At 50.8% G+C, this 19,861-nt stretch overlaps 1 protein-coding gene across 1 annotated transcript; it reads right to left on the minus strand.

The window, feature by feature from the left end:
• Nucleotides 1–6,757: 6,757 nt before the first annotated feature.
• On the minus strand, nt 6,758–7,159 carry LOC136489168 (large ribosomal subunit protein uL2-like). Its single transcript, XM_066485881.1, has one exon. It carries the CDS (start codon nt 7,157–7,159, stop codon nt 6,758–6,760), a length of 402 nt encoding a protein of 133 aa, XP_066341978.1.
• Between the last annotated feature and the right edge of the window lie 12,702 nt (nt 7,160–19,861).

Raw genomic sequence — 19,861 nt, forward strand, 5'->3', positions numbered from 1 at the left:
GAGACCATTGGGCCGATCCCTGGATGTTCCAGGCCTAGGTGGGCTAGAGAAGAAGCATTCTGACCCATATCCCCTCTGTGGGAAAGGAGTCCGGTCCGCTTGGGAAGGCGAACCGTCCAGCGCGGTTTTGGTGGGAAAGGATAGAGATCATGGGCGCATATCCCACGAGGTGATGCGGCGGTGCGCGTGGCAGGCTCAGAGATCGAGGCAGACGGTTGTTCTTCTCACATCCGTCGCCCCAATAAAACCACGGGGTTCGCCCCCAGGGTTCAATATTCCACCTCCTCACCTTCACGTCTGACTCTTCTACCGTCAATCGCCTTAGCCTCCTACGTCCGTACTGCCGCCATTGTCAGCCTCGCATCCGCGTCGTAGCCGCCGTCAAGCTCGCACCCGCATCGCAGCCGCCGTCGAGCTCGCATCCACCTTTTTTCCCGACGCCTCAATGGAGCTGTGGGGCAGATCCGGCATTACCCCTCGGCATTTAGAGGGCCTCGTCCGCCGTGGCCTCCTCTGCCCATCGACCACCGCTGAGGGGTGGCTACTGCCTGGTGATGAGGATGAGCCATCGCCGCCCGATGGGTATGTCGTGTCCTTTGCTATCTTCCATGAGTGGGGATTCGGCATACCTGCGCATAGATTTCTTTGGGGGCTGTTGGATTACTACTAGGTGGAGTTGCAGCATCTTACTCCTAATGGGGTCCAACATATGGCGGCATTTGTTGCCCTATGTGAAGGTTTTTGGGGATCGATCCCCACTTCGATTTGTGGCGGCACTTCTTCACCACCAACCTATCGAAGAGGCGGGTTGGGGGGAAGGAGGTGAGTGTGCCGATGGGATGTGCCAGCATTCATCTATGCCATACCCGGGCGAGTGGCTACCCATTGATGCGTCTGTCGACCTCCAACAAGGGGTGGCATTCATAGTGGTTTTATGTCAGGGATGACGTGAATGCCCCCCTACCGAAGTATTCAGGGCGCCTCATCGAAGAGGCCCCGGAGTCATGGAAGTGGGGCGTCCTGACTAAGGAGAAGAAGCACATCACTGACCTTCTCGCCGCCCTCCACGCTCTGAATGACCGGGCTGTGAAGGGGTCGAGGATCATTGGCGCCTACCATGCGAGGGTGGCACCGCTGATGGTGTGCGCGCTTCCCCTGCACCGGATGGTGCCTGGAGTGTCGTTTGAAGGGACGGTGCTCGTCGATGAAGCACTTCCTCCCTCCGAGGTGGTGCAACGCATCAAGGAGGCGATGGAGCCTTCGAAGGACTCCGCCGACGTCGTCCTCGATTGTATCCGGTGCCGGGGCTTCCCCCAATGCGGCTAGAACTAGGGTTTTTTTGACTTTGTAAGCTTTCTTTCCCCGCGCTCCTCTTTTCTCTTGAATTTCTGATCCCTTGCTGCTAACTTTGGGATGGTGGGACCAGCCGAGGAGACTTTCCTTCAAGGAGAGTCTAGCCCCGGTGCCGAAGGACCGGGTCCTGGTGGCGGCGAATTGCACCGTGGCCGAGTGGGACAAGAGGACAAGGGAACTCAAGAAGAAGGAGATGATACGGAAGCAGCAGGCATGGGATCAAGGAGAGGAGGTTAGCAGTCATGACAACGACAATGATGATGACGATGATGATGATGAGGTAGCTGCCGACGTGGATTGGGACATCCTAGAGGTCGAGGACACGCTGACAAGTGCCCACCCGTCCATGCAGGGGCCCTTCCCGTTCCATGCGGAGGGAAGCGAGTCCATGAGGTCGGCCGAGGTGGGCCGAACCTCTAGCCCATCCTCGGGGCCGGCGGGAGCCGGAGAGTCCGCCGCTTCGCGCGGGGTGCCGGCGGAGGAGCGGTGGGTGGGAGGAGGTGAACCTGCTGCTGCCCCCAAGGTGCTGATGGAGGGAGGCGGCTATGTTGCCGCACCCCATGAGATGACAGAGGCGGGTGGTGCTGCCACCCTGCCTGAGGCATTGACGGAGAGGGGCGGCTCCGTTACCCGCGCCCTCAGAGATAAGGGAGACGAGCTCCCCGGCCCCGGAGCAGGGGGCAGGCTCGAAGTGGGCCCGCCCAGATGAGTCGAGGGGTTCTGGGGGTTCGTCCCCAAAACATTCCCGCCGCCCAAAGGCACCAGAGTGAGCCACTGATTCCCCTATTTTTCCTCCTTTTATTTTCCCGCTTTGACCTTATGCCCTTCACCTTCGTGTAGATTCTTGCGGACGGGCCATTCTCTGGGGCTGGCGCCCAAGAAGAGCCTTGCCCTGCAGGCAGGATGGACCGCGCTGCCCGACATTGCCCCTGTTTCGGGCAGGAGCGAGGCTGACGCTGTGGCCTCATTGGCCAATCCGGCGGCGCCCGCACCTTCGGTGGTTACCGAGCAGGCGACGTCTTCCATGGTGGGCGCGACCCCACCGGCCGAGAGTCTGGTATCGCCGGCAGATGTGGTCGTGACTACGCCCAGCCAGGAGCTGCCGGACATAGCCATGGTGGCGTTCGAGGGGCCGGTGCAGTCCGTGCCTCCAGTGGCTCAAACGATGGCATTTGACGTGGGCTGGTCGGAGAGGGACGCGGTTGGATGGTCCCCAACCCCGACGAGCCAGGCGTGTCCGGTTGCAGTCGCGATGGCGTCCATGGGAGCAGCGCAGTCTGTGCCATCAGAGACCTAGGTGGTGGTGCCCGTGACCGCGGCAAGCCCGACGGGGCCAGACATTGCCATGGCGGCGCCTGAGGGAGCGGCGCAATCCGCCCACTGGCGGCCTAGACCGCGGTGCCCGAGGTGGGCCCGATGGAGGAGGACATGACCGGAGGGTCTTCGGGCGTTGTGACGGTGGTGGGGAGGACCAGAAGGGAGCCGCCTTTGGCCCTGTTGTCGGGAGGCAGCCGCTCCCCCGCGCGAGACGAGCCGCTGCTTCAGTGGATGGCCGCTTAGGACCCAACGTTGGTTCTTTTTTCGCTTGACAATGCTGCCGAGAGCTTGGAGCAGGAAAATCATTGACTTTGGGTTCTCGGCTGTGAGGGATGCCTTGAGCCAGGCCAGTGGTGCCCTGCGCGAAATCCTCATCCTACTGGCCAGGTATCCACTTGATCTTCTCCCTCATTTCTTCTTTCTTCACATATTTTTGTGTTTTCGTGTTTTTTTGATACCGGTCTACTTTTTCAGTGTATTGTTGCTCATAGCCTGGAACAAGTCCTGGTTCCTCCAGTGAGCCAATAGGCGGAATGGGACCGTCCTTACCAAGGAGGCCCAGACTGCTGAGGAGATGTGGGAGCGTCAGCTAGCTGCCTGCCCAGCAGCGGGAGGCCGAAGGCGCATCGGGATGCGTAAGAGATCCATGGGATGTTTCGAGGACTTGTCAGCTGATGGTGAAGCTGGATGGGGAGGAGGCCGCCAGGATCTCGAAAGGAGCAGGACGAGCTGCTCCAGAAGGACACCGCTGACCAGTGAGCAGGCCGTCGAGCTCCTGGCAGAGCTAGAGACGGAGCGGGACCTCAAGCTGAAGGCTGAGGAGAGGTCCCCTGGTGTTGCAGCAGAGGGTGGACCAGGACTGCCTGAGGTGATCACCCGGTTGCATGAGGAGCGGGACAAGCTACTGCCGGACCCGAGAAAGACTTCATTCGGAGCGCGGCACAGCCCATGAGGATCGTGACTGGGCCATCTGGGAGTGCGACAAGGAGCGTCGGGTGGTTGACTCCCTCCGGGCGGATCTTGGAGCCATGGTGAACCGAAGGTTGGACGCCGAGAACATCGCTGCCAGGCTGGACAAGGAGCTTACTAAAGTGCAAGGGATCCTTCAGACCGAGAGTGACGAGCATGACCTTCTGCAAGCCGCTGTCGGGGTGGTCATCGAAGCCTTGAGGGTGGCGTAGCCGGTGGAAACTAGCTCACTCGCGGCTCATGCCGTGGGAATCACGGCGTGGGTGGGACAACTTGAGGAGGATGCCTTTCACGCCGGGATCACCCAAGCCTTCATTGTTGCCCATTCCCATTATGATCGGGAGATCAACCTGGAGGTAATGAGCCAAGGCTTCATGCATTCTATGAAGATGCTGAGCTAGATGAGATGGAGAAGGCGGTGACTCCCCTTGCGCGGGACCTGGCGAATAGGCTGAAAGAATCGGTTCTCCCTCCACGGAAGTAGTTAGTTGAATAAGTATGATAAACACTTATCTGTAATATGTGAACAAGTGTCGGTACTTTTGTGCCCGAAAATGGATTCGTGGCTTTTGTTTCGCAATTTGGTTTCGTTTGTTTGGTCTTACCTTCTTCCCTTTTTGCGATGAAAAGAGAATTACACGATCGTCCCTTCCATTTGTTAAGACCGTAGGGCCCGAGGTGCTTAGGGGAAATTTTGATTGTGTTGGTGAGCAAAATTACCATAGCCGTCTGGGCATAGGCCTTTTGCAGTCTTACCAATCTGTTCCCCCAAACTTTGCCGCCAGTCTTGGTGCGAGGAAGAGGTCTGCTGTAAAGACTTTTTCGAAAAAGGAAAGGAGGTACCCGTACCTTTATCAGCCCCTGAGTGAGATCCAACCCCTTGTGGTTGCTGGGGTCGGATGTTACTGGAGACCGGAGTGAGGGAAGCGAACTTACGTCTTGTATTCACATGTTCCCCTTACTTTGCGATCGCTACGTGACCGTACGTTCGGTCTCATTGATGGTCCGGCCTTCCCCGAGCCCCCGCGCGTGGTGGGGATTCAGTCAAGGGCCAGCTCATTTTGTGACTGTCGCCCCATTAGCGGTTTTTCACAACTAGAGGGGTTAAGGCAACATCACTTGCCTCGATGGTTCGAGTGACGCGCTTTATGAGCTCGCTAACGGGGATGTTCGGACGGAATCCAATCCCATTGCTTTGCGATAGAGTCGGCAAAGCCCTCGGGTGGCATTCCATTGCTCCTTGCTCCGCCTTCCAACAGATTCCCCCTAAATGGGGTTTCTATGGGCTCGGCGAGGGGCTGGATTGAACTAGAAGGTTGAGATGACCCTATTCGCCTTAATGCGGGTTGGGCAAAGGCCATTGAGGCTCATCTACATTTTCTCCCCTAGCTCTTGTTCGACGTAGGGCGGCTCCGGACCCTTCGTGGGTCAGCCTTCGAACCTCGATCTGTTGGTCCGGCTCGAACCCCCGGGCCCTTTAGGGTCTAATAGGGGTCGGCCATGTTTTTCGCGCGTTACCCCATCCTTGGTTTCCACAATCGGAGGGGCTAAGTTGATGACACTTGCCTCGATGGCTCGAGTGTCACGCTCAATGAGCTCGCTATCGGGTATGTTCGTGTGAAATTCGGGTCCATCATTCGCTGATAGGGATCGGTAGAGCCCTCATGTGGCATTTCACTACTTCTTAACTCGCCTCCCGGCAGATGCCCGAGCCGTTCGATAGGCTTAGGTGGCCCATTGGCCTCTCCTCGATGGAGATTCTATGGGTTTGGCTTAGGGGTTAGAATCGAATGAGAAAGGTCGAGGACGTCCCTATCCGCTTCTGAGCAGGGGTCGGGCAAGGCCGCTGGGGCTCGTCTCTGTTTTTCTCCCTAGGCTCTGTTTGACACATGGTGGCCTGAGCCCTTCACGGGCCGGCCTTCGAACCTCGGTCAGGTCACCGCTCATATTGAATGAGGCGGCTGCCACTTCGTGACGCGACACGAAGCGTTGAGATGCAGAGATTTGCATATGCAATGCTTGGATGCATGGTTTTAATGTATCACTAAATTGAAACGAAAGTGGGGTTTGGTAACGTTACCTTTGTGATATGAGCGACGGGAAGCTCCTACCAGGTGTGTCCGTGCTGGGTTTGGGCCCGATGTTTGCGACGAGGTTGGCGTAACCTGCATAAGAGTCGCTATTTTTTGTTTTTGTCTCTCGGTGGTAATTCGAGCCGCTCGATTGATTTAGTCGACCTGACAGCTTCTCCTTGAAGGAGGTTCTGCAGGGGGACCCCTCCAAACCCTTCTCGGGAAGGCAGGAGTCGAGGCTTGTGGTGCGGGGAACTATGAGTTCAATTTATGCTGGTGAACAAAAAACACCGTAGCCGTTGAGGCGTAGGGTCCAGCGGTTCGTCCAGTTGTATTCAAAGTTTTATACCCACACACCGTGCTTCCGGTTTTTAAACGTAAGGAGGGGTCAGGCACAGAGGGTGATAGACACCCTCAACAGCCCCCGAGCAATGTCCGTGCCCCTACCGTTGCTGGGGTCGGCGGCTTGGTAATGAAATCAACACTCAAAGTAAGTAAACAGAGGTGCTTATGTTTTAGCGATCGTTCGTTCGCTGTTTTACCTGGGCCGCCTGATCGACCAAGGAGGCCCGTTGGGCTCCCCCTAGATGGGGGTTCCATCGTCGGGTCTTTTTGTGGTCCTGTCTGGGGAAGCGGAGGGTTGCCTACATGCGAGCGTGCTCCGGTTCTTGTGCCCAGGGCGCATTAGTGGCGGGTCACGCCCAGGTGACATTCTGTCTGACCAGGTGACGTCTTGTTGACTAGAGCGCGTCCCTCCAGCTCCGTCACGTCCCCTCAGATTTCTGTCAGCATTGATTTCGCATTTACATTGAATAGGGGAAGGCAGAGAGTTTTTCGTCCCAACCTTTCGCCTTTCTTTAGCTACTGAGCCCCCTCTTTAAATAGGGGGGAATTCTTGTCCCACCTCCTCACCAGCCTCTGAGCCACCACCTCTTCTCCTTCCTTTCCACCGAATGCATCGATTCCTAAGTATGAGAGGGTAATGCTAGGGAGAGAAAAACTCACAGATCCGCTCATGAATCTAGAGCGTGATGTCGAGCTGGAGGTCATCCAACGTAGATGAGATGGTGCGAGCCACCCTTGCTATGGAGGGACCACCGCTGCCAAAGGAGGAGGGGCACTGGAGGGTGCCGAGCGTCGTCGACTTTGTCGTCGTTCATTGCGGCCTTCCTTCGGTGGGAGGCACCCCCTGCCTCAATGCCATTGTTAGGGTTGCGGCTGATGCTGATGGCATAGTCCCTAGATGCCCTAGCAGAGGCGCCACTGTCGAGGTTGTGGCTGATGACGATGGCGTAGTCCTTGGACACCCCGACGAGGGTGCCACTATCGCCGGCGCCATGCTCGACGTTGCAGATGACGGCGCCTTCGAGGATCTCGTGGAGCGGTGGGACATCGCCGATGGAGAGTGTGGTGCGGCGGCCGCAGTAGACGAACTGGCCTGTGTACATGGCCGGATGTTGCTGATGGAGAGCGTGGCGCGGTGGCCGCAGTAGTACTCATAGCAAAGCTAGGTAGAGACTATAATTGAATAAGTTAGTGGAGGAGCCCCTGAGTGAACAGTCCTTTGAATTTAAGAGTACATTAGTCTTTTTTGTGATGAAATCATTTTGTAAGTGGCGAATTTGTGTAAAGAATGAACAAATTTTCATCTTTTGTTACGGCAAACAGTTTTTCAGCTTCCTCTTTTTGTAGAAGAGGTTTTGGTGCTCTCCGACCCTTCCCATGGCTCAAGTTGCAAAAAACTAGGAGTGCAGGTGAACTAATTTTGATTACGCTAGTGAGCAAGGAGGTCGTAGCCAGTAGGGCATGGGTTTCCCGCAGTCCTACCAGTTGTACTCAGAATATGCTCCCGAAATCCTAGCCCTTAGGACTTGTTACGGGAAGAGTGGAAAACTTAGAGATTGTTTGCAAAGGTAACACAAGAAGTGTTTGCAAGATAAACGTACTTGTATCATTTGTATCAGCCCCCGAGTGAGGTCTGACCCCTCGCAATTTGCAGGGGTCGGATGTCACTAAAGATCGGGGATTTGTAAAGACAAAAACTGATAAGAAGAAGTATGTGTTTATTTAAGGGTAAAAACGACGTAGCTGCTCGATGTTCCAGGCATTGGTGAAGACCTCGCCGTTGATGGTTTTCAACTTGTAGGTGCCTGGGCGGAGTACTTTCGCGATGACGTACTGCCCCTCCCAGGGTGGGGGGAGCTTGTGGCGGTCCTTGTTGCTCTACACGAGGCAGAGGACAAGGTCCCCGACGTTGAAGGCTCGGTCCCACACCCATCGGCTATGGTACCATCGCAACGCCTGCTAGTACTTGGCCGAACAGAGGAGGTGGGGCCACTGCTCCCCCTTCGGCTCTGTCGCCGAGGTTGCCTGCCAAGGTGACCTCCTCCTTGGAGGCGCTTTCGACGTGTCCCTCGAAGGTTTCCGCCATGAAGCATTTCCGGGAGGGATGATGGCTCCCCCTACCGGAGTCAGAACCAGAGTTCGACCCTAGACCTTCTGCGAGGAGGCCGTGGAGGGATTCTATGACGCTTTTGATCATCCCCACGAACTCGTTGTTCGCGGGAAACGGGATCGCGCGCTGGGCCACAAGGTGGCTTACGGTCGCTGCGGCGTTGCGGAGACCGAACAGAAACGCCATCGAGGCGCGCCGTGTGGAGCGTTCCAGAGAGAGGGTGATGCGGTGCAGGGCCTCCCTGGATGGCTGGGGTCCAAGGGAGACGCCGGGCTAGCCCTCAATCCTTCGGTAGCTGAAGTTGACGGAGGGGAGAGACTGGACGGCCGCGTGGGCCAGCGCCAACTCTCCTCCCAGTGTGGCAATGAAGTCCAGGTCACTGAAACGCACGTGTGCGCCCAGGACCCAGCTGATTGCGTGGTTAGCCATCCGAGGCCTGATTTGGAACGCACAAAGGCCCCTACCTGGCGCGCCAACTGTCGGTGTTTCGAACAAACATCGGCTAGTTAATTTATAATTGATGCACGTTAGGCCCGGATGGTGCGCTAAAGGACACATGATTTATACTGGTTCGGGCTGAATGTCCCTACGTCCAGTCTATTGCTGCTTGTGTTATTAGCACCAAAAAAAGGTTCATAGCAGGGGGTACCAACGATCGAGAGAGGGACTGGTCCCAAGTCTCTAATGAAATGGTCGAAAGGGTTGCTGAGAGCTTAGGTCGCTGCTCAATTGTCTGTGAAGTGTTGTGTGTGTTTAACTTATGCCTCAAGAGTCGATCCCCTTAGTGGTGGGCCTGCCCTCCCTTTTATAGACCAAGGGGGGAGCAGGGGTTATAGATGGGAGAAAGGAGAAAAACCAGGGGCCAAGAAGCCCCTACAAAGGTGTTGAGCCCTCCTTTTCCGCTGAGTCAGCCTTGCTGACACGGCCAGACGGTGTCAGGGAGTGGCACGTTCGTCGGGTGCCCGTGTCTTGGTGACGCCATGCCCTTACCGGATCAGCAAGTCCTGCCCCTTCGGGCAGCGTGTCGGACAAGGGTGTTGTCCTACGGCCCTGTGGGGAGCAGACGGCGTGGTGACAGCACGTCCATCACCGTAGATGGTGCGAGTCTCTCCCTGGACTATAGTGGTTGTCGTATGCCTGTGTTAGTATCCTCACCCGGGGGCTGATGGCGGCGCCTACAACACTATGGGACAAAAGTCGGCGCCTACAACACTATTTGAGCACTGTTAGGTTGGAAAGGGCTTAAAGCGTCCGTTCCATCGTATCCTGATGGTACCTTCCTACAGGCGTGCAGGGCATGGTCCTTGGTATGGCGGTTGACTCGAATGTCCTGTCGCACCCTGTGCTTGTTAGCATGAAGGTGCATGGTGCAGTCATCGGGCGAGGCAGAGCCAGCCCTCAGCCATCGGTCGGGACGGAGCTTGTCTTTAGACATCAGGCGAGGCGGAGCCTACCCTCGGGGGTCGGGCGAGGTGGAGCCAATCTTCCATCGTTCGGGCAAGAAGCGTAGTAGCGTTCTTGTCTGATCGGAAGCGTCAACGTTCGATGGTTATTAGTTCCACCTCATTGGGTACCCTGGTATTAGGTCCCCGACAAAACTGGAGGATGAGATGCATGAGGACGAAGGTTTACCTTCTTTTCTGATTACTCAATCAACTATGTTTCCAAGATAATGAAGTGATTTCTGATGTATGTTCTATTTGTAGATGATAAGCGATATTCACCTGAGCCTATACCTCAGCACACAGAAAACCAATTTGAAGAGGAAGATGGGGCCTTCTCTCCACAGCTAATGCATGGCAATGAAGATGAAGATGCAATTGATCCTGAAGAGGACAAAGCTGAGTTGGTAGAGTCCTGTGTTTCTATTTCTAATAGTATTAACAGAAACATGATTGGAATTGTACTAGTTATTTGCTGCAGTGCAGTTAACTGAGTAGTTTAATTGTCAAGTATAGATTGTTAGTAACTGGACTCCATATTATGCAACAAAAGAGGCTAACTAACAATATTAGGACGAAAAGTTCTACTGATATATTTTTTTCATTAAGAAGACAACCTTTCAAGCTTCTGCAGGCCTTCCTGCATGTCTTACCCTAAGAGGGGGGCATTGATTTTTATTAAGAACATCAAGTTATTAGGGTTTATTTTATGAGTTGATTAGATAATTAGAATGATGTTGGCAACTCATACTTAATGCTTCTAATCATCTCCAGGACCGAAAACGTGAAGCTGTAGTTTTGGAGCATCAAAGGAAAGTTCAGGAAGCCATGAAAGCAAAGGCAAGAGTACCTGATGAGATGGAGATGAAGGCCATAAAAACGATGGGAGCTATGAAGGAAGGAGATGCAGTATTTGGTGCCGGTGCTGAAGTGATCCTTGATTCACAGGTTTGGATGATTTTCCTTTGATCCCATTGCATTTTTAGCATGGTAACATGACAATAGTTGTATATCTATATTTTCCAATATTCTGCCTCTTCTCCAGCTTTTGCTTGCTAGTAGCTTGCGTGTGTGGTTTGCTCGGCTACTCTGAGGTACTTGTGAGGAGGGGATCGGGCTTGTGGGTTTGGCTTGCTTCTCTGTGGCTCTGTGTTTTAGAGCCCAAATCTACTGCCCAAAATGGATGGAGGTGTTGCTTCACCTATTATTGTTTGTGATGGCTCCGTGTAATCAAATAATCTGGTCTACAATATTATTGTGTTCTATCCATGTTGTTGTATGTATACATATGAATGTTAGTTGCTTTAGCTGATCCAGTTTTGTATGTGTGTGTGTGTTCTTCTATTGCAGATTGCTAGGCATCGACCAACAAAAGCAATCTATAATGAACTAGTTGCTTTGTCATGTGGGGCCAACAGTACATCCGCCGGCCTCGGACACGAGGGGCAGCCGGGGCAGTCCCCAAGGGGACGCATGGCCTGGCAGAACCCCAGGAGGTTTAGGCGGCTGGAAGGGCTGCAGTCTCTAAGACAATTAAGTAGTAGTAAAGAGTAAGGAATTAATTAGCCAGCTAGTAGTTAATGGCTGGCACAAGTAGTAATGGAGCAGAGCTCCTATATGTATCCTATACCGTTGAAGTAAGGAATCAAGCCAGAAGTTATCTCCTAATCTATCTCTTTGCTATTCTTAATCTCACCCCTGCTGTGGTAGCTAGGCAAAAACCCTGGCACCTCCATTACCTAGTTCAAGCTACGAACTGAGAAGCCAAGGGCCTCCAACCCTAGGCGCCCAGGACCTTGACAACTTGGTATCGGCTAGCCGGTGATCTTCTTCCACCTCCGCCCCACACTCCAGCCCAGCAGCCACCTCACCATCAACCCCTTCTCCTTCCACTGCCAGTGCCAACAGCAGTTTGGGCGGACATCGGGATGGATTTCATCGAAGCTTTGCCATGCGTGGGAGGCAAATCCGTCATCCTCACCATTGTTGATCGGTTCAGCAAATACTGTCACTTTATTCCGCTGGCCCATCCTTACTCCACGGAATCCGTGGCGCATGCTTTCTTCTCCGACATCGTGCGCCTGCACGGTATCCCGCAGTCCATTGTATCGGACAGGGACCCCGTGTTCACCACCATCTTCTGGAAAGAGCTGCTACGCCTCACCGGAGTCAAGCTACACATGACAACGGCATTCCACCCGTAGTCTGATGGCTAGATCGAAGCAGCCAACAAGGTGATCATCATGTACTTGCGTTGCCTGACTGGTGATCATCCTCGACAGTGGCTGCGCTGGCTGCCATGGGCGGAATATATCTACAACACCACTTTTCAGTCCGCACTCAAGACCACGCCATTTCAGCTCGTCTATTGCCGTGAGCCACCCTCCATCCGATCCTATGAGCCTGGTGAAACCAGGGTGGCTACGGTGTCCAAGACCATGGCTGAACGCAATGAAATGCTTGCTGATGCCCGGGCCCGGCTGGAGCAAGCTCAGGCAGTCTACAAGCGGTTCTACAACAAGCATCACCGCGATGTTCAGTACAGCGTGGGTGATTGGGTCTGGCTTCGTCCTCGCCATCGCACCCCGGCCTCCCTCCACGGCGTCACCAAAGGGAAGCTGCGACCCCGTTACTATGGGCCGTACCGCATCTCTGCCATCATCAACAACGTCGCCTACCGCCTCGAGCTCCCTCCCCGCGCCCGGCTGCACGATGTCTTCCACGTCGGGCTCTTGAAGAAGTTTGTGGGTACTCCCCCGGCCATTCCCCCGGCTCTGCCTCCTATGCATCATGGCGCCACACAGCCGGTGCCAGAACGCGCCTCACGCACCAGGCTGGCCCGCGGCGTTCGCCAAGTCCTGATCCATTGGCAAGGCGAGCCCTCAGCCTCCGCCACCTGGGAGGACATCGACAGCTTCACCGAGCGTTACCCAAACTTCCAGCTCGAGGACGAGCTGCTCATCGAGGGGGGGGGGGAGAGATGTCATGTGGGGCCAATAGTACAGCCGCCGGCCTCGGACACGAGGGGCAGCCGGGGCAGTCCCCAAGGGGACGCATGGCCTGGCAGAACCCCAGGAGGTTTAGGCGGCTGGAAGGGCTGCAGTCTCTAAGATAATTAAGTAGTAGTAAAGAGTAAGGAATTAATTAGCCAGCTAGTAGTTAATGGCTGGCACAAGTAGCAATGGAGTAGTGCTCCTATATGTATCTTGTACCGTTGAAGAAAGGAATCAAGCCAGAAGTTATCTCCTAATCTATCTCTTTGCTATTCTTAATCTCACCCCTGCTGTGGTAGCCAGGCAAAAACCCTGGCACCTCCATTACCTAGTTCAAGCTACGAACTGAGAAGCCAAGGGCCTCCAACCCTAGGCGCCCAGGCCCTTTACATGCTTCCTCCCCTTTGGGCGCTCTTCGAAGTGACATCACTGCAGGTACACTGAGGTGACAATTTAGTGCAGAATTCAACGGGCATCTGTTTCCAATTACTCTATTAATATGTTGCCGCCTAACTGTGGGACATTTGCATCTTCCCAAAGCTACCATGCTCAATGTAGGAGTTTCCATATCATTTTCTGTCCAAAATTTCGCCGTATATCTCTCTCTATCATTTATTTTCCTTTATTCACTGAAGTTGTTTGTGATGGTGATCATGCATCTGTTATACGGTATACGACTTTCTTCAATGCAGTGTCACTATTCAGTGCCAGTCTTCTAATGCTAAAATGTGTTCCCACTTTTTGTTTGACATCTATATTGTCCTGTTGCTCACCGCAGGTGCCAGAATTAGAAATTTACAAGAGAGGAACCAGTCAAGTTACATTGGTTAGTTTTTGCATGGCAATAGCAGAGCTCAGTCGTGCCATATCCTTCAAAGCTGACCTGCACTTACTGTATCTCCGGGCTTATTTCAATGTTTGAATTATTCGTTCTTGATGAAATGAGAAGAAACTTCTGACCCTCTTTGCCAATTTATTACATTTTAGACATATCTACTTGTACTACACATACTACCTCTATTTTTTGTTTTGTTAGCACTTGAGTGCTTGCTTGGTCTTTTTGTGATATAGATATATGTTTTGTTATCATAATATGAGTCTGTTTGTTATTATTGTGATTCTTGTACTATAGAAGATGTTTAGAAACTTTTGGCTAAACAATCTTGTTTGGGCCACAATATTACAGTCAAGTTTGCCAGGATACTTGATCATGTATTTTACTCGTCACAGGGTGATTTGGGGGAGCATGTGTTGGTAATTTGAATTTTTTTTTGCGAAAAAATGCACTGTAGGGGCGGTTGGTACTGTAGCCGCCCCTACAAATCGATTTTTAGGGGCGCCCCTACAAAATCGATTTATAGGGGCGGCTGATAACACCAGTCGCCTCTACAAATCGATTTGTATGGGCGGTATGCATGATTTATAGAGACGGTATGGTAAGGGCGGCTGGCCGAACCGCCCCTACAAATACTCATTAGCCGCCTCTGAAAATCATATACGACGTAATGATATACATACCTCCTCTATCTTGTTATATAGTGTACTCTTGATATTTTAAGATACAAGAAGAGAAATACAAAAGACACATGCCCTTACTACATTGCTAATCATACACTATTATTAGCGTGATTATTGGAGATTAGTTGATAAATGACAAGTAATGAGATATAATACTATCAAATTTGTACTACTATTTAATGCAAAGCTATCTCTTATTCCCGTCTTATATTTAGGCATAATTTTTTGATGCTTGAGCGCATTAATATATTACCGGACGGAGGGAGTATGTGTTTATTTTGTGCCATGACGTTATAATGACAGTAATGACTTCTCATATTTGTAATTTGGGATTCAACTTGTTTCTAAAATTCATAACTATTTGGATGACAAACTCTATATGAGAATTTACGATTCAATAATATCTTGAAGAATCATTTAGTTGCTAAAATGTTGTCCCAAAATTTTAATCAACAAGGATCATGCGAGATGAAAGGTTTGTGGGTTAAAAGTCTAGATCAAATCACACAAGCGCGTGTGTCTCGGGCGACCGTCTTGGTAGCTTGGCATTGGTCTCAGTGTCCGGGAAAAAAATGTTTTTGCAAATTTTTTTTGGACTATGCATTTGCAATCCCTCTTCGGATACTCGCATCCCCGCTGGCTACAATCTGCCCTACATAAGAGTAAGGCTAATAATACAGTCGACGTACCAGCTGTAAAGTTCCTTATAGCCTTCTCTCAGCCCACCCATATAATAGTTAGCTATTTGATATTAATGAATGACCCGCTTATCTATCTCACATAGTTTTTTTTTTGTTGATGTGCCTAAGCCAGCTATAAACTTATAGCCCGCTTCTCTTCCCTCTCTTCTTCTCTCTCTTCCATATCAGCATTTAGCTAGCTTACAGCTTGATATTATACTTGCTCTAAAGGGGCATAGATAGCTGGTACAATGATTTTGTCACCTTATTTAAAGTATTCGCAGATTGTTGTTGCCATGATTTTTACGCCATATTAATTTAAAGTGGCATAGATTGCTGCTATAATGATTTTACGCCGTATACTTTTCACAAACGCTCAGCCATGAGCGTCCATCCTGTCGGGGCTCCCAGTCCTACGCAGTGATCGCCCTCTAACAATTTTTTCCCCATTCCGCTCATCCGCCCGTGTCACGGCGTGACTGAGCATTTCTGGGCCGCTCATGCGTCCACCCCGCCACGCCCCCTTCCCCCACCGCAACCCCCATCGTGGCGTCGCGCCATGCCCTTCCCCTCACCGTGCCACACCCCATCGCCGACTACGCCGCGCCCCATCCCCTACGAGCAGATGGCGTTGGACGACTATGGCTGAGCGAGCAGCGGCGCTAGAGTTGGAGTAGCAGAGGGCCGCGCCGACGGGCGCGAGCCTGGCCGTGAGCAGGCTTTAGAGAATCGTAGGAGAGCTGTGCTGCTGCTGCACCGGCAAGCTCCATGTGGCGCCGCCGACCTTTGCACCGACGTCGAGCTCCACAATGACGAGCATCCATTCGTCCAAGCACCAATGTGACATTGTGCTGAAAGTGCATATTGCAAGCGTATCTTTCAAGTGTTTCAGATATTTCATATGGACGCTGCAAGCATTTCATCTGGATGTTGAAAAAGTAGATCATGATGTTGCACATGTTGCCTATGTTGTAAGTGTTTCAGAGGTATGTTGCAAGCGTCTGTTCCTTATATTTTATCTGTTTCAGACATATGTTGCAAGCGTTTTATCTAGAAGTTACATATGGTTCACACATATGTTTCAAGTGTTTTGTCTTTATGTTGTGTATGTTTGCAATGGTTTCCAAGTGTTTCATACGCATATTTCATGTGTTTCATCTGTCTTCTTTTGTATGTTGTAAGTGTTGCATATAATTGTTCAAAAGTAGATTGGGGTCATGGGATGCGCGTGGGAAGTGAGAGGGGGTACGCAGCGCAGGCGACGTCTTGACGACGCAGGCCCCGCGTGGACGCGCGAAAACGAACTGTAGCCGTGAGCGTCCGTCCAGACGTCCGGACGCTAGCAATTCCATATATTTTTTAAGGGGGCAAATCATTAACTTATAATCAAAACCATGCATATACGTACCACATCATTGGAAATTATTAGTTACCAAAATATTTCCATTTTTTCTAAAAAATTAGTTACCAAAATATAACAATTATTAGTTATCAAAATAGAATGTGGATTTATTTGCATATCTTTATAGGGCAAATAATAAACTGATGGCCCGCCTCTAGCTAGCCAGCCAGCTGTTAGAACCGATCTCCGGCGAGGAGCTCGGCACGACGCGGCACCGGCTGGTGGTGACCGCGGCGACCCCTAACAATGGCGAGAGCACGAGTTCACGCGAGAGAGAGACAAAGTGTTTTCACTGCGAATGGTGCACACTTGATCTGGATGCATTCCTTGTTACTTAACCGGGTTGTGATCCGAGAGTCCCGCCACGGCTCGATGCTGCACGGTGCGCCGTCATTTGCGGCGCCCGTGCGACATGCACGGCTATCCAGCCATGGCGGAGACCCAGCCCAACCTGAACGCGGTCAAGACGCAAACGTGCAGTCTCCGTTCCGCCCTGATTCTACGCGATTACAAAAGATGTTCAAACTGAAAATGAACTACCTAATGCACCTAAACATGACTGACACGATTACAGTTGGTTCAACATTTCACCCCCTTAATCGTGACACACATCCCTGACTCCCAATTGCTGACGCATCTCAACAAATTTGATTCTCCCAAGTGGCTTCGTCAAGATGTCTGCAAGCTGCCTGTCAGTGCTGATGTGATCAACTTCTGCTATGCCATTTGCCACACACTCTCTGATATAATGATATCGAGTGTCAATGTGCTTGCTCCTGTCATGATGAACTGGGTTCTTGCTCAGCTCAATGGCTGACTTGCTATCCATGAGAAGTCTGAAGCTTTTCAGCTTTTCACCAGTTAAGTCTGCAATCAATCTACTTAGCCAAACTCCCTGACAAGCTGCTGAAGCTGCAGCAATGTACTCGGCTTCACAGCTTGAAAGTGACACCACTCTTTGCTTCTGTGAGCTCCAGGTGACCACATTTCCATTCAGGAAGAACACCACACCTGAGGTGCTTTTTCTTTTCTCCAAGTCACCGGCATGATCACTGTCAGAGTATCCTAACAGCCTTAGGTTTGAAAATGCTCCACTGGTATACCTGCACCCATATTCAGTAGTCCCTGCCACATATCTTACGATTCTTTTTATGGCAGCCCAATGTTCAGCAGTAGGGCACTCCATGAATCTACTGACCATCCCTACTGAGTAAGAGATGTCAGGTCTAGTATTCACTAAGTACCTCAAACTACCCACAACACTTCTGAACTTTGACATATCCTTCACCATCTCAGGTTTCCCAGGGAACAGTTTCAGATTTTGCTCCATTGGTGTATCCACTGGATTACACCCTGTCATGCCACATTGTTCAACAATCTTTGATGCATATGCTCTTTGACAGATGGTTATGTCACCAGGCCTTTGTTTCACCTCCATTCCCAGATAATAACTCAGCAACCCTAAGTCACTCATGCTGAAAGTTCTGCTCATCTGCTGCTTGAACTGATTGATCTTGTTCTTATCAGGCCCATAGATGATGATATCATCAACATACACACCCAAGAGTAACAGTGTGTCACCACTCCCTTTCTTGTACACTGCATGTTCTTCTTCACTCCTACAGAACCCCAACTTGACTAACTCCTGATCCAACCTAGCATTCCATGCCCTTGGAGCCTGTTTCAGTCCATAGAGGGCTTTCTTCAGTTTCAGTACTTTGCCAGGATGCTTAGAGCTCTGGAAACCTAGAGGCTGTTGCACATAAACCTCCTCCTGTAGTTCACCATTTAGAAAAGCAGATTTTACATCCATGTGATGCACCTCCCACTTCCCATTGGCAGCCAATGCAAGCATCAACCTCACTGTCTCCAATCTAGCTACAGGAGCAAATACCTCTTCATAATCCACCCCATACTTTTGAGCATATCCTTTTGCAACAAGTCTTGCCTTGTGCTTGACAATGTTCCCCTCAGGATCCCTCTTCACTTTGTAGACCCATTTCAAACCTATTGCCTTGTGACCTTTTGGAAGATCAGCATAATACCAAGTATTATTCTCATGTATTGATTGCAGCTCACTGTTCATGGCATCTACCCAACATTTTTGTTGTAGAGCATCATCAACCCCATTTGGTTCATCTGCAGCAAGTAAGCACACACCACTGTAATCATAGTCTTGTATTTCATCAGTGGAGTCCAACAGATCATTCAGAGTTCTGAATCTGAGAGGCCCTCCAAAGGTTTCTTCAAAGTTCTAACTTGGTGGTGTTGCAAAAACAATAGCTTGATCAGAATTTGAACCTAGAGTAATAGGAGAGTTAGGTGCTTGAAAGTTATTAGCAACACCCCCCTGATCTGCAGACTGTCCACTCCCTGCTCCTGCATTTGGACTGACAGCATTGTCTGCATTTTCTGCTATTGTCGGATTTTGGTCAGTTTCATCATAGTGGACTATGAAGCTGTCTGTCACCTGCTGATCTGTGCTGCACCCAGTATTATCCCAGTTCCATGGTACATTCTCTTCAAATATTACATCCCTGCTCACCACCAACCTGTTGGTAGAGGGATCATATAATCTGTACCCTTTAGTGCCTGACTCATAACCAATGAAAACCATCTTTTTAGATCTGTCAGACAATTTGTGCAAACCAGGACCAACCAATTTTACATGTGCCACACAACCAAAAACTTTCAGGTGATTGACTTTGGGCTTCTTACCATGCCAAGCTTCAAAAGGAGTCACATTATTCAGGGCCTTAGTAGGTGACCTATTCAACAAATAGACTGCAGTTCTCACTGCTTCCCCCCAGAAAACTGATGGGACACTCATTGCTTTTAACAGACACCTTGCCATCTCTACAACTGATTGATTCCTTCTCTCTACCACTCCATTTTGCTGTGGAGTATATGGGGTGGTAGTGTAGTGTTTAATGCCTCCTTGACTGCAGTAAACTGTGAACAGATTGGAGTTGAACTCTCCCCCCCTATCTGTTCTCAGTGCCTTGAGTTTGCCACCAGACTCATTTTCAGCTCTAGCCATAATTCTCTTGAAACTATCTAGTGCTTGATCTTTAGTCTTGAGCATATCAACCCACATATACCTAGAGTGATCATCTACTACTAGTAGAAAATAAGAAGCACCCCCTATACTTCTAGGTGTGATTTGCCCACAGAGATCTGCATGAACTAACTCAAGACCATGATCTGCTCTGAAACTTGACATTTGTGGGAATGGTTTTCTATGTTGTTTACCCAGGACACATCCATCACAAACCTTTTCTACCCTTCTGACATTTGGCAACCCATCTACCATTGACTTAGCACTTAGGTCATTCAGTGATCTGAAATTAATGTGCCCATATCTAGCATGCCAACGCCAAGACTCATCTTCTGATTGTGTAAGCAAGCATACTGGTGGTGCCAACCCAAATTTTGCTAGGTACAATCTGTTGCCAACTCTAGGTGCAGAAATTAATAGTGTTCTTTCCTGATCATAAACACACAATCTCCCATTTTCTCCCACATATTTAAAGCCTTTCTCTTCTAACTGACCCAAACTCACTATGTTACTCCTCAATTCAGGTATGTAGTAAACATCAGTAAGTACTTTATGACCTTGACTGCGATCTTGTATCACTACTGAGCCCATACCTTGGATCT

Source organism: Miscanthus floridulus, chromosome 10 (genome assembly GCF_019320115.1).
Source record: "Miscanthus floridulus cultivar M001 chromosome 10, ASM1932011v1, whole genome shotgun sequence".
Taxonomy (NCBI): domain Eukaryota; kingdom Viridiplantae; phylum Streptophyta; class Magnoliopsida; order Poales; family Poaceae; genus Miscanthus; species Miscanthus floridulus.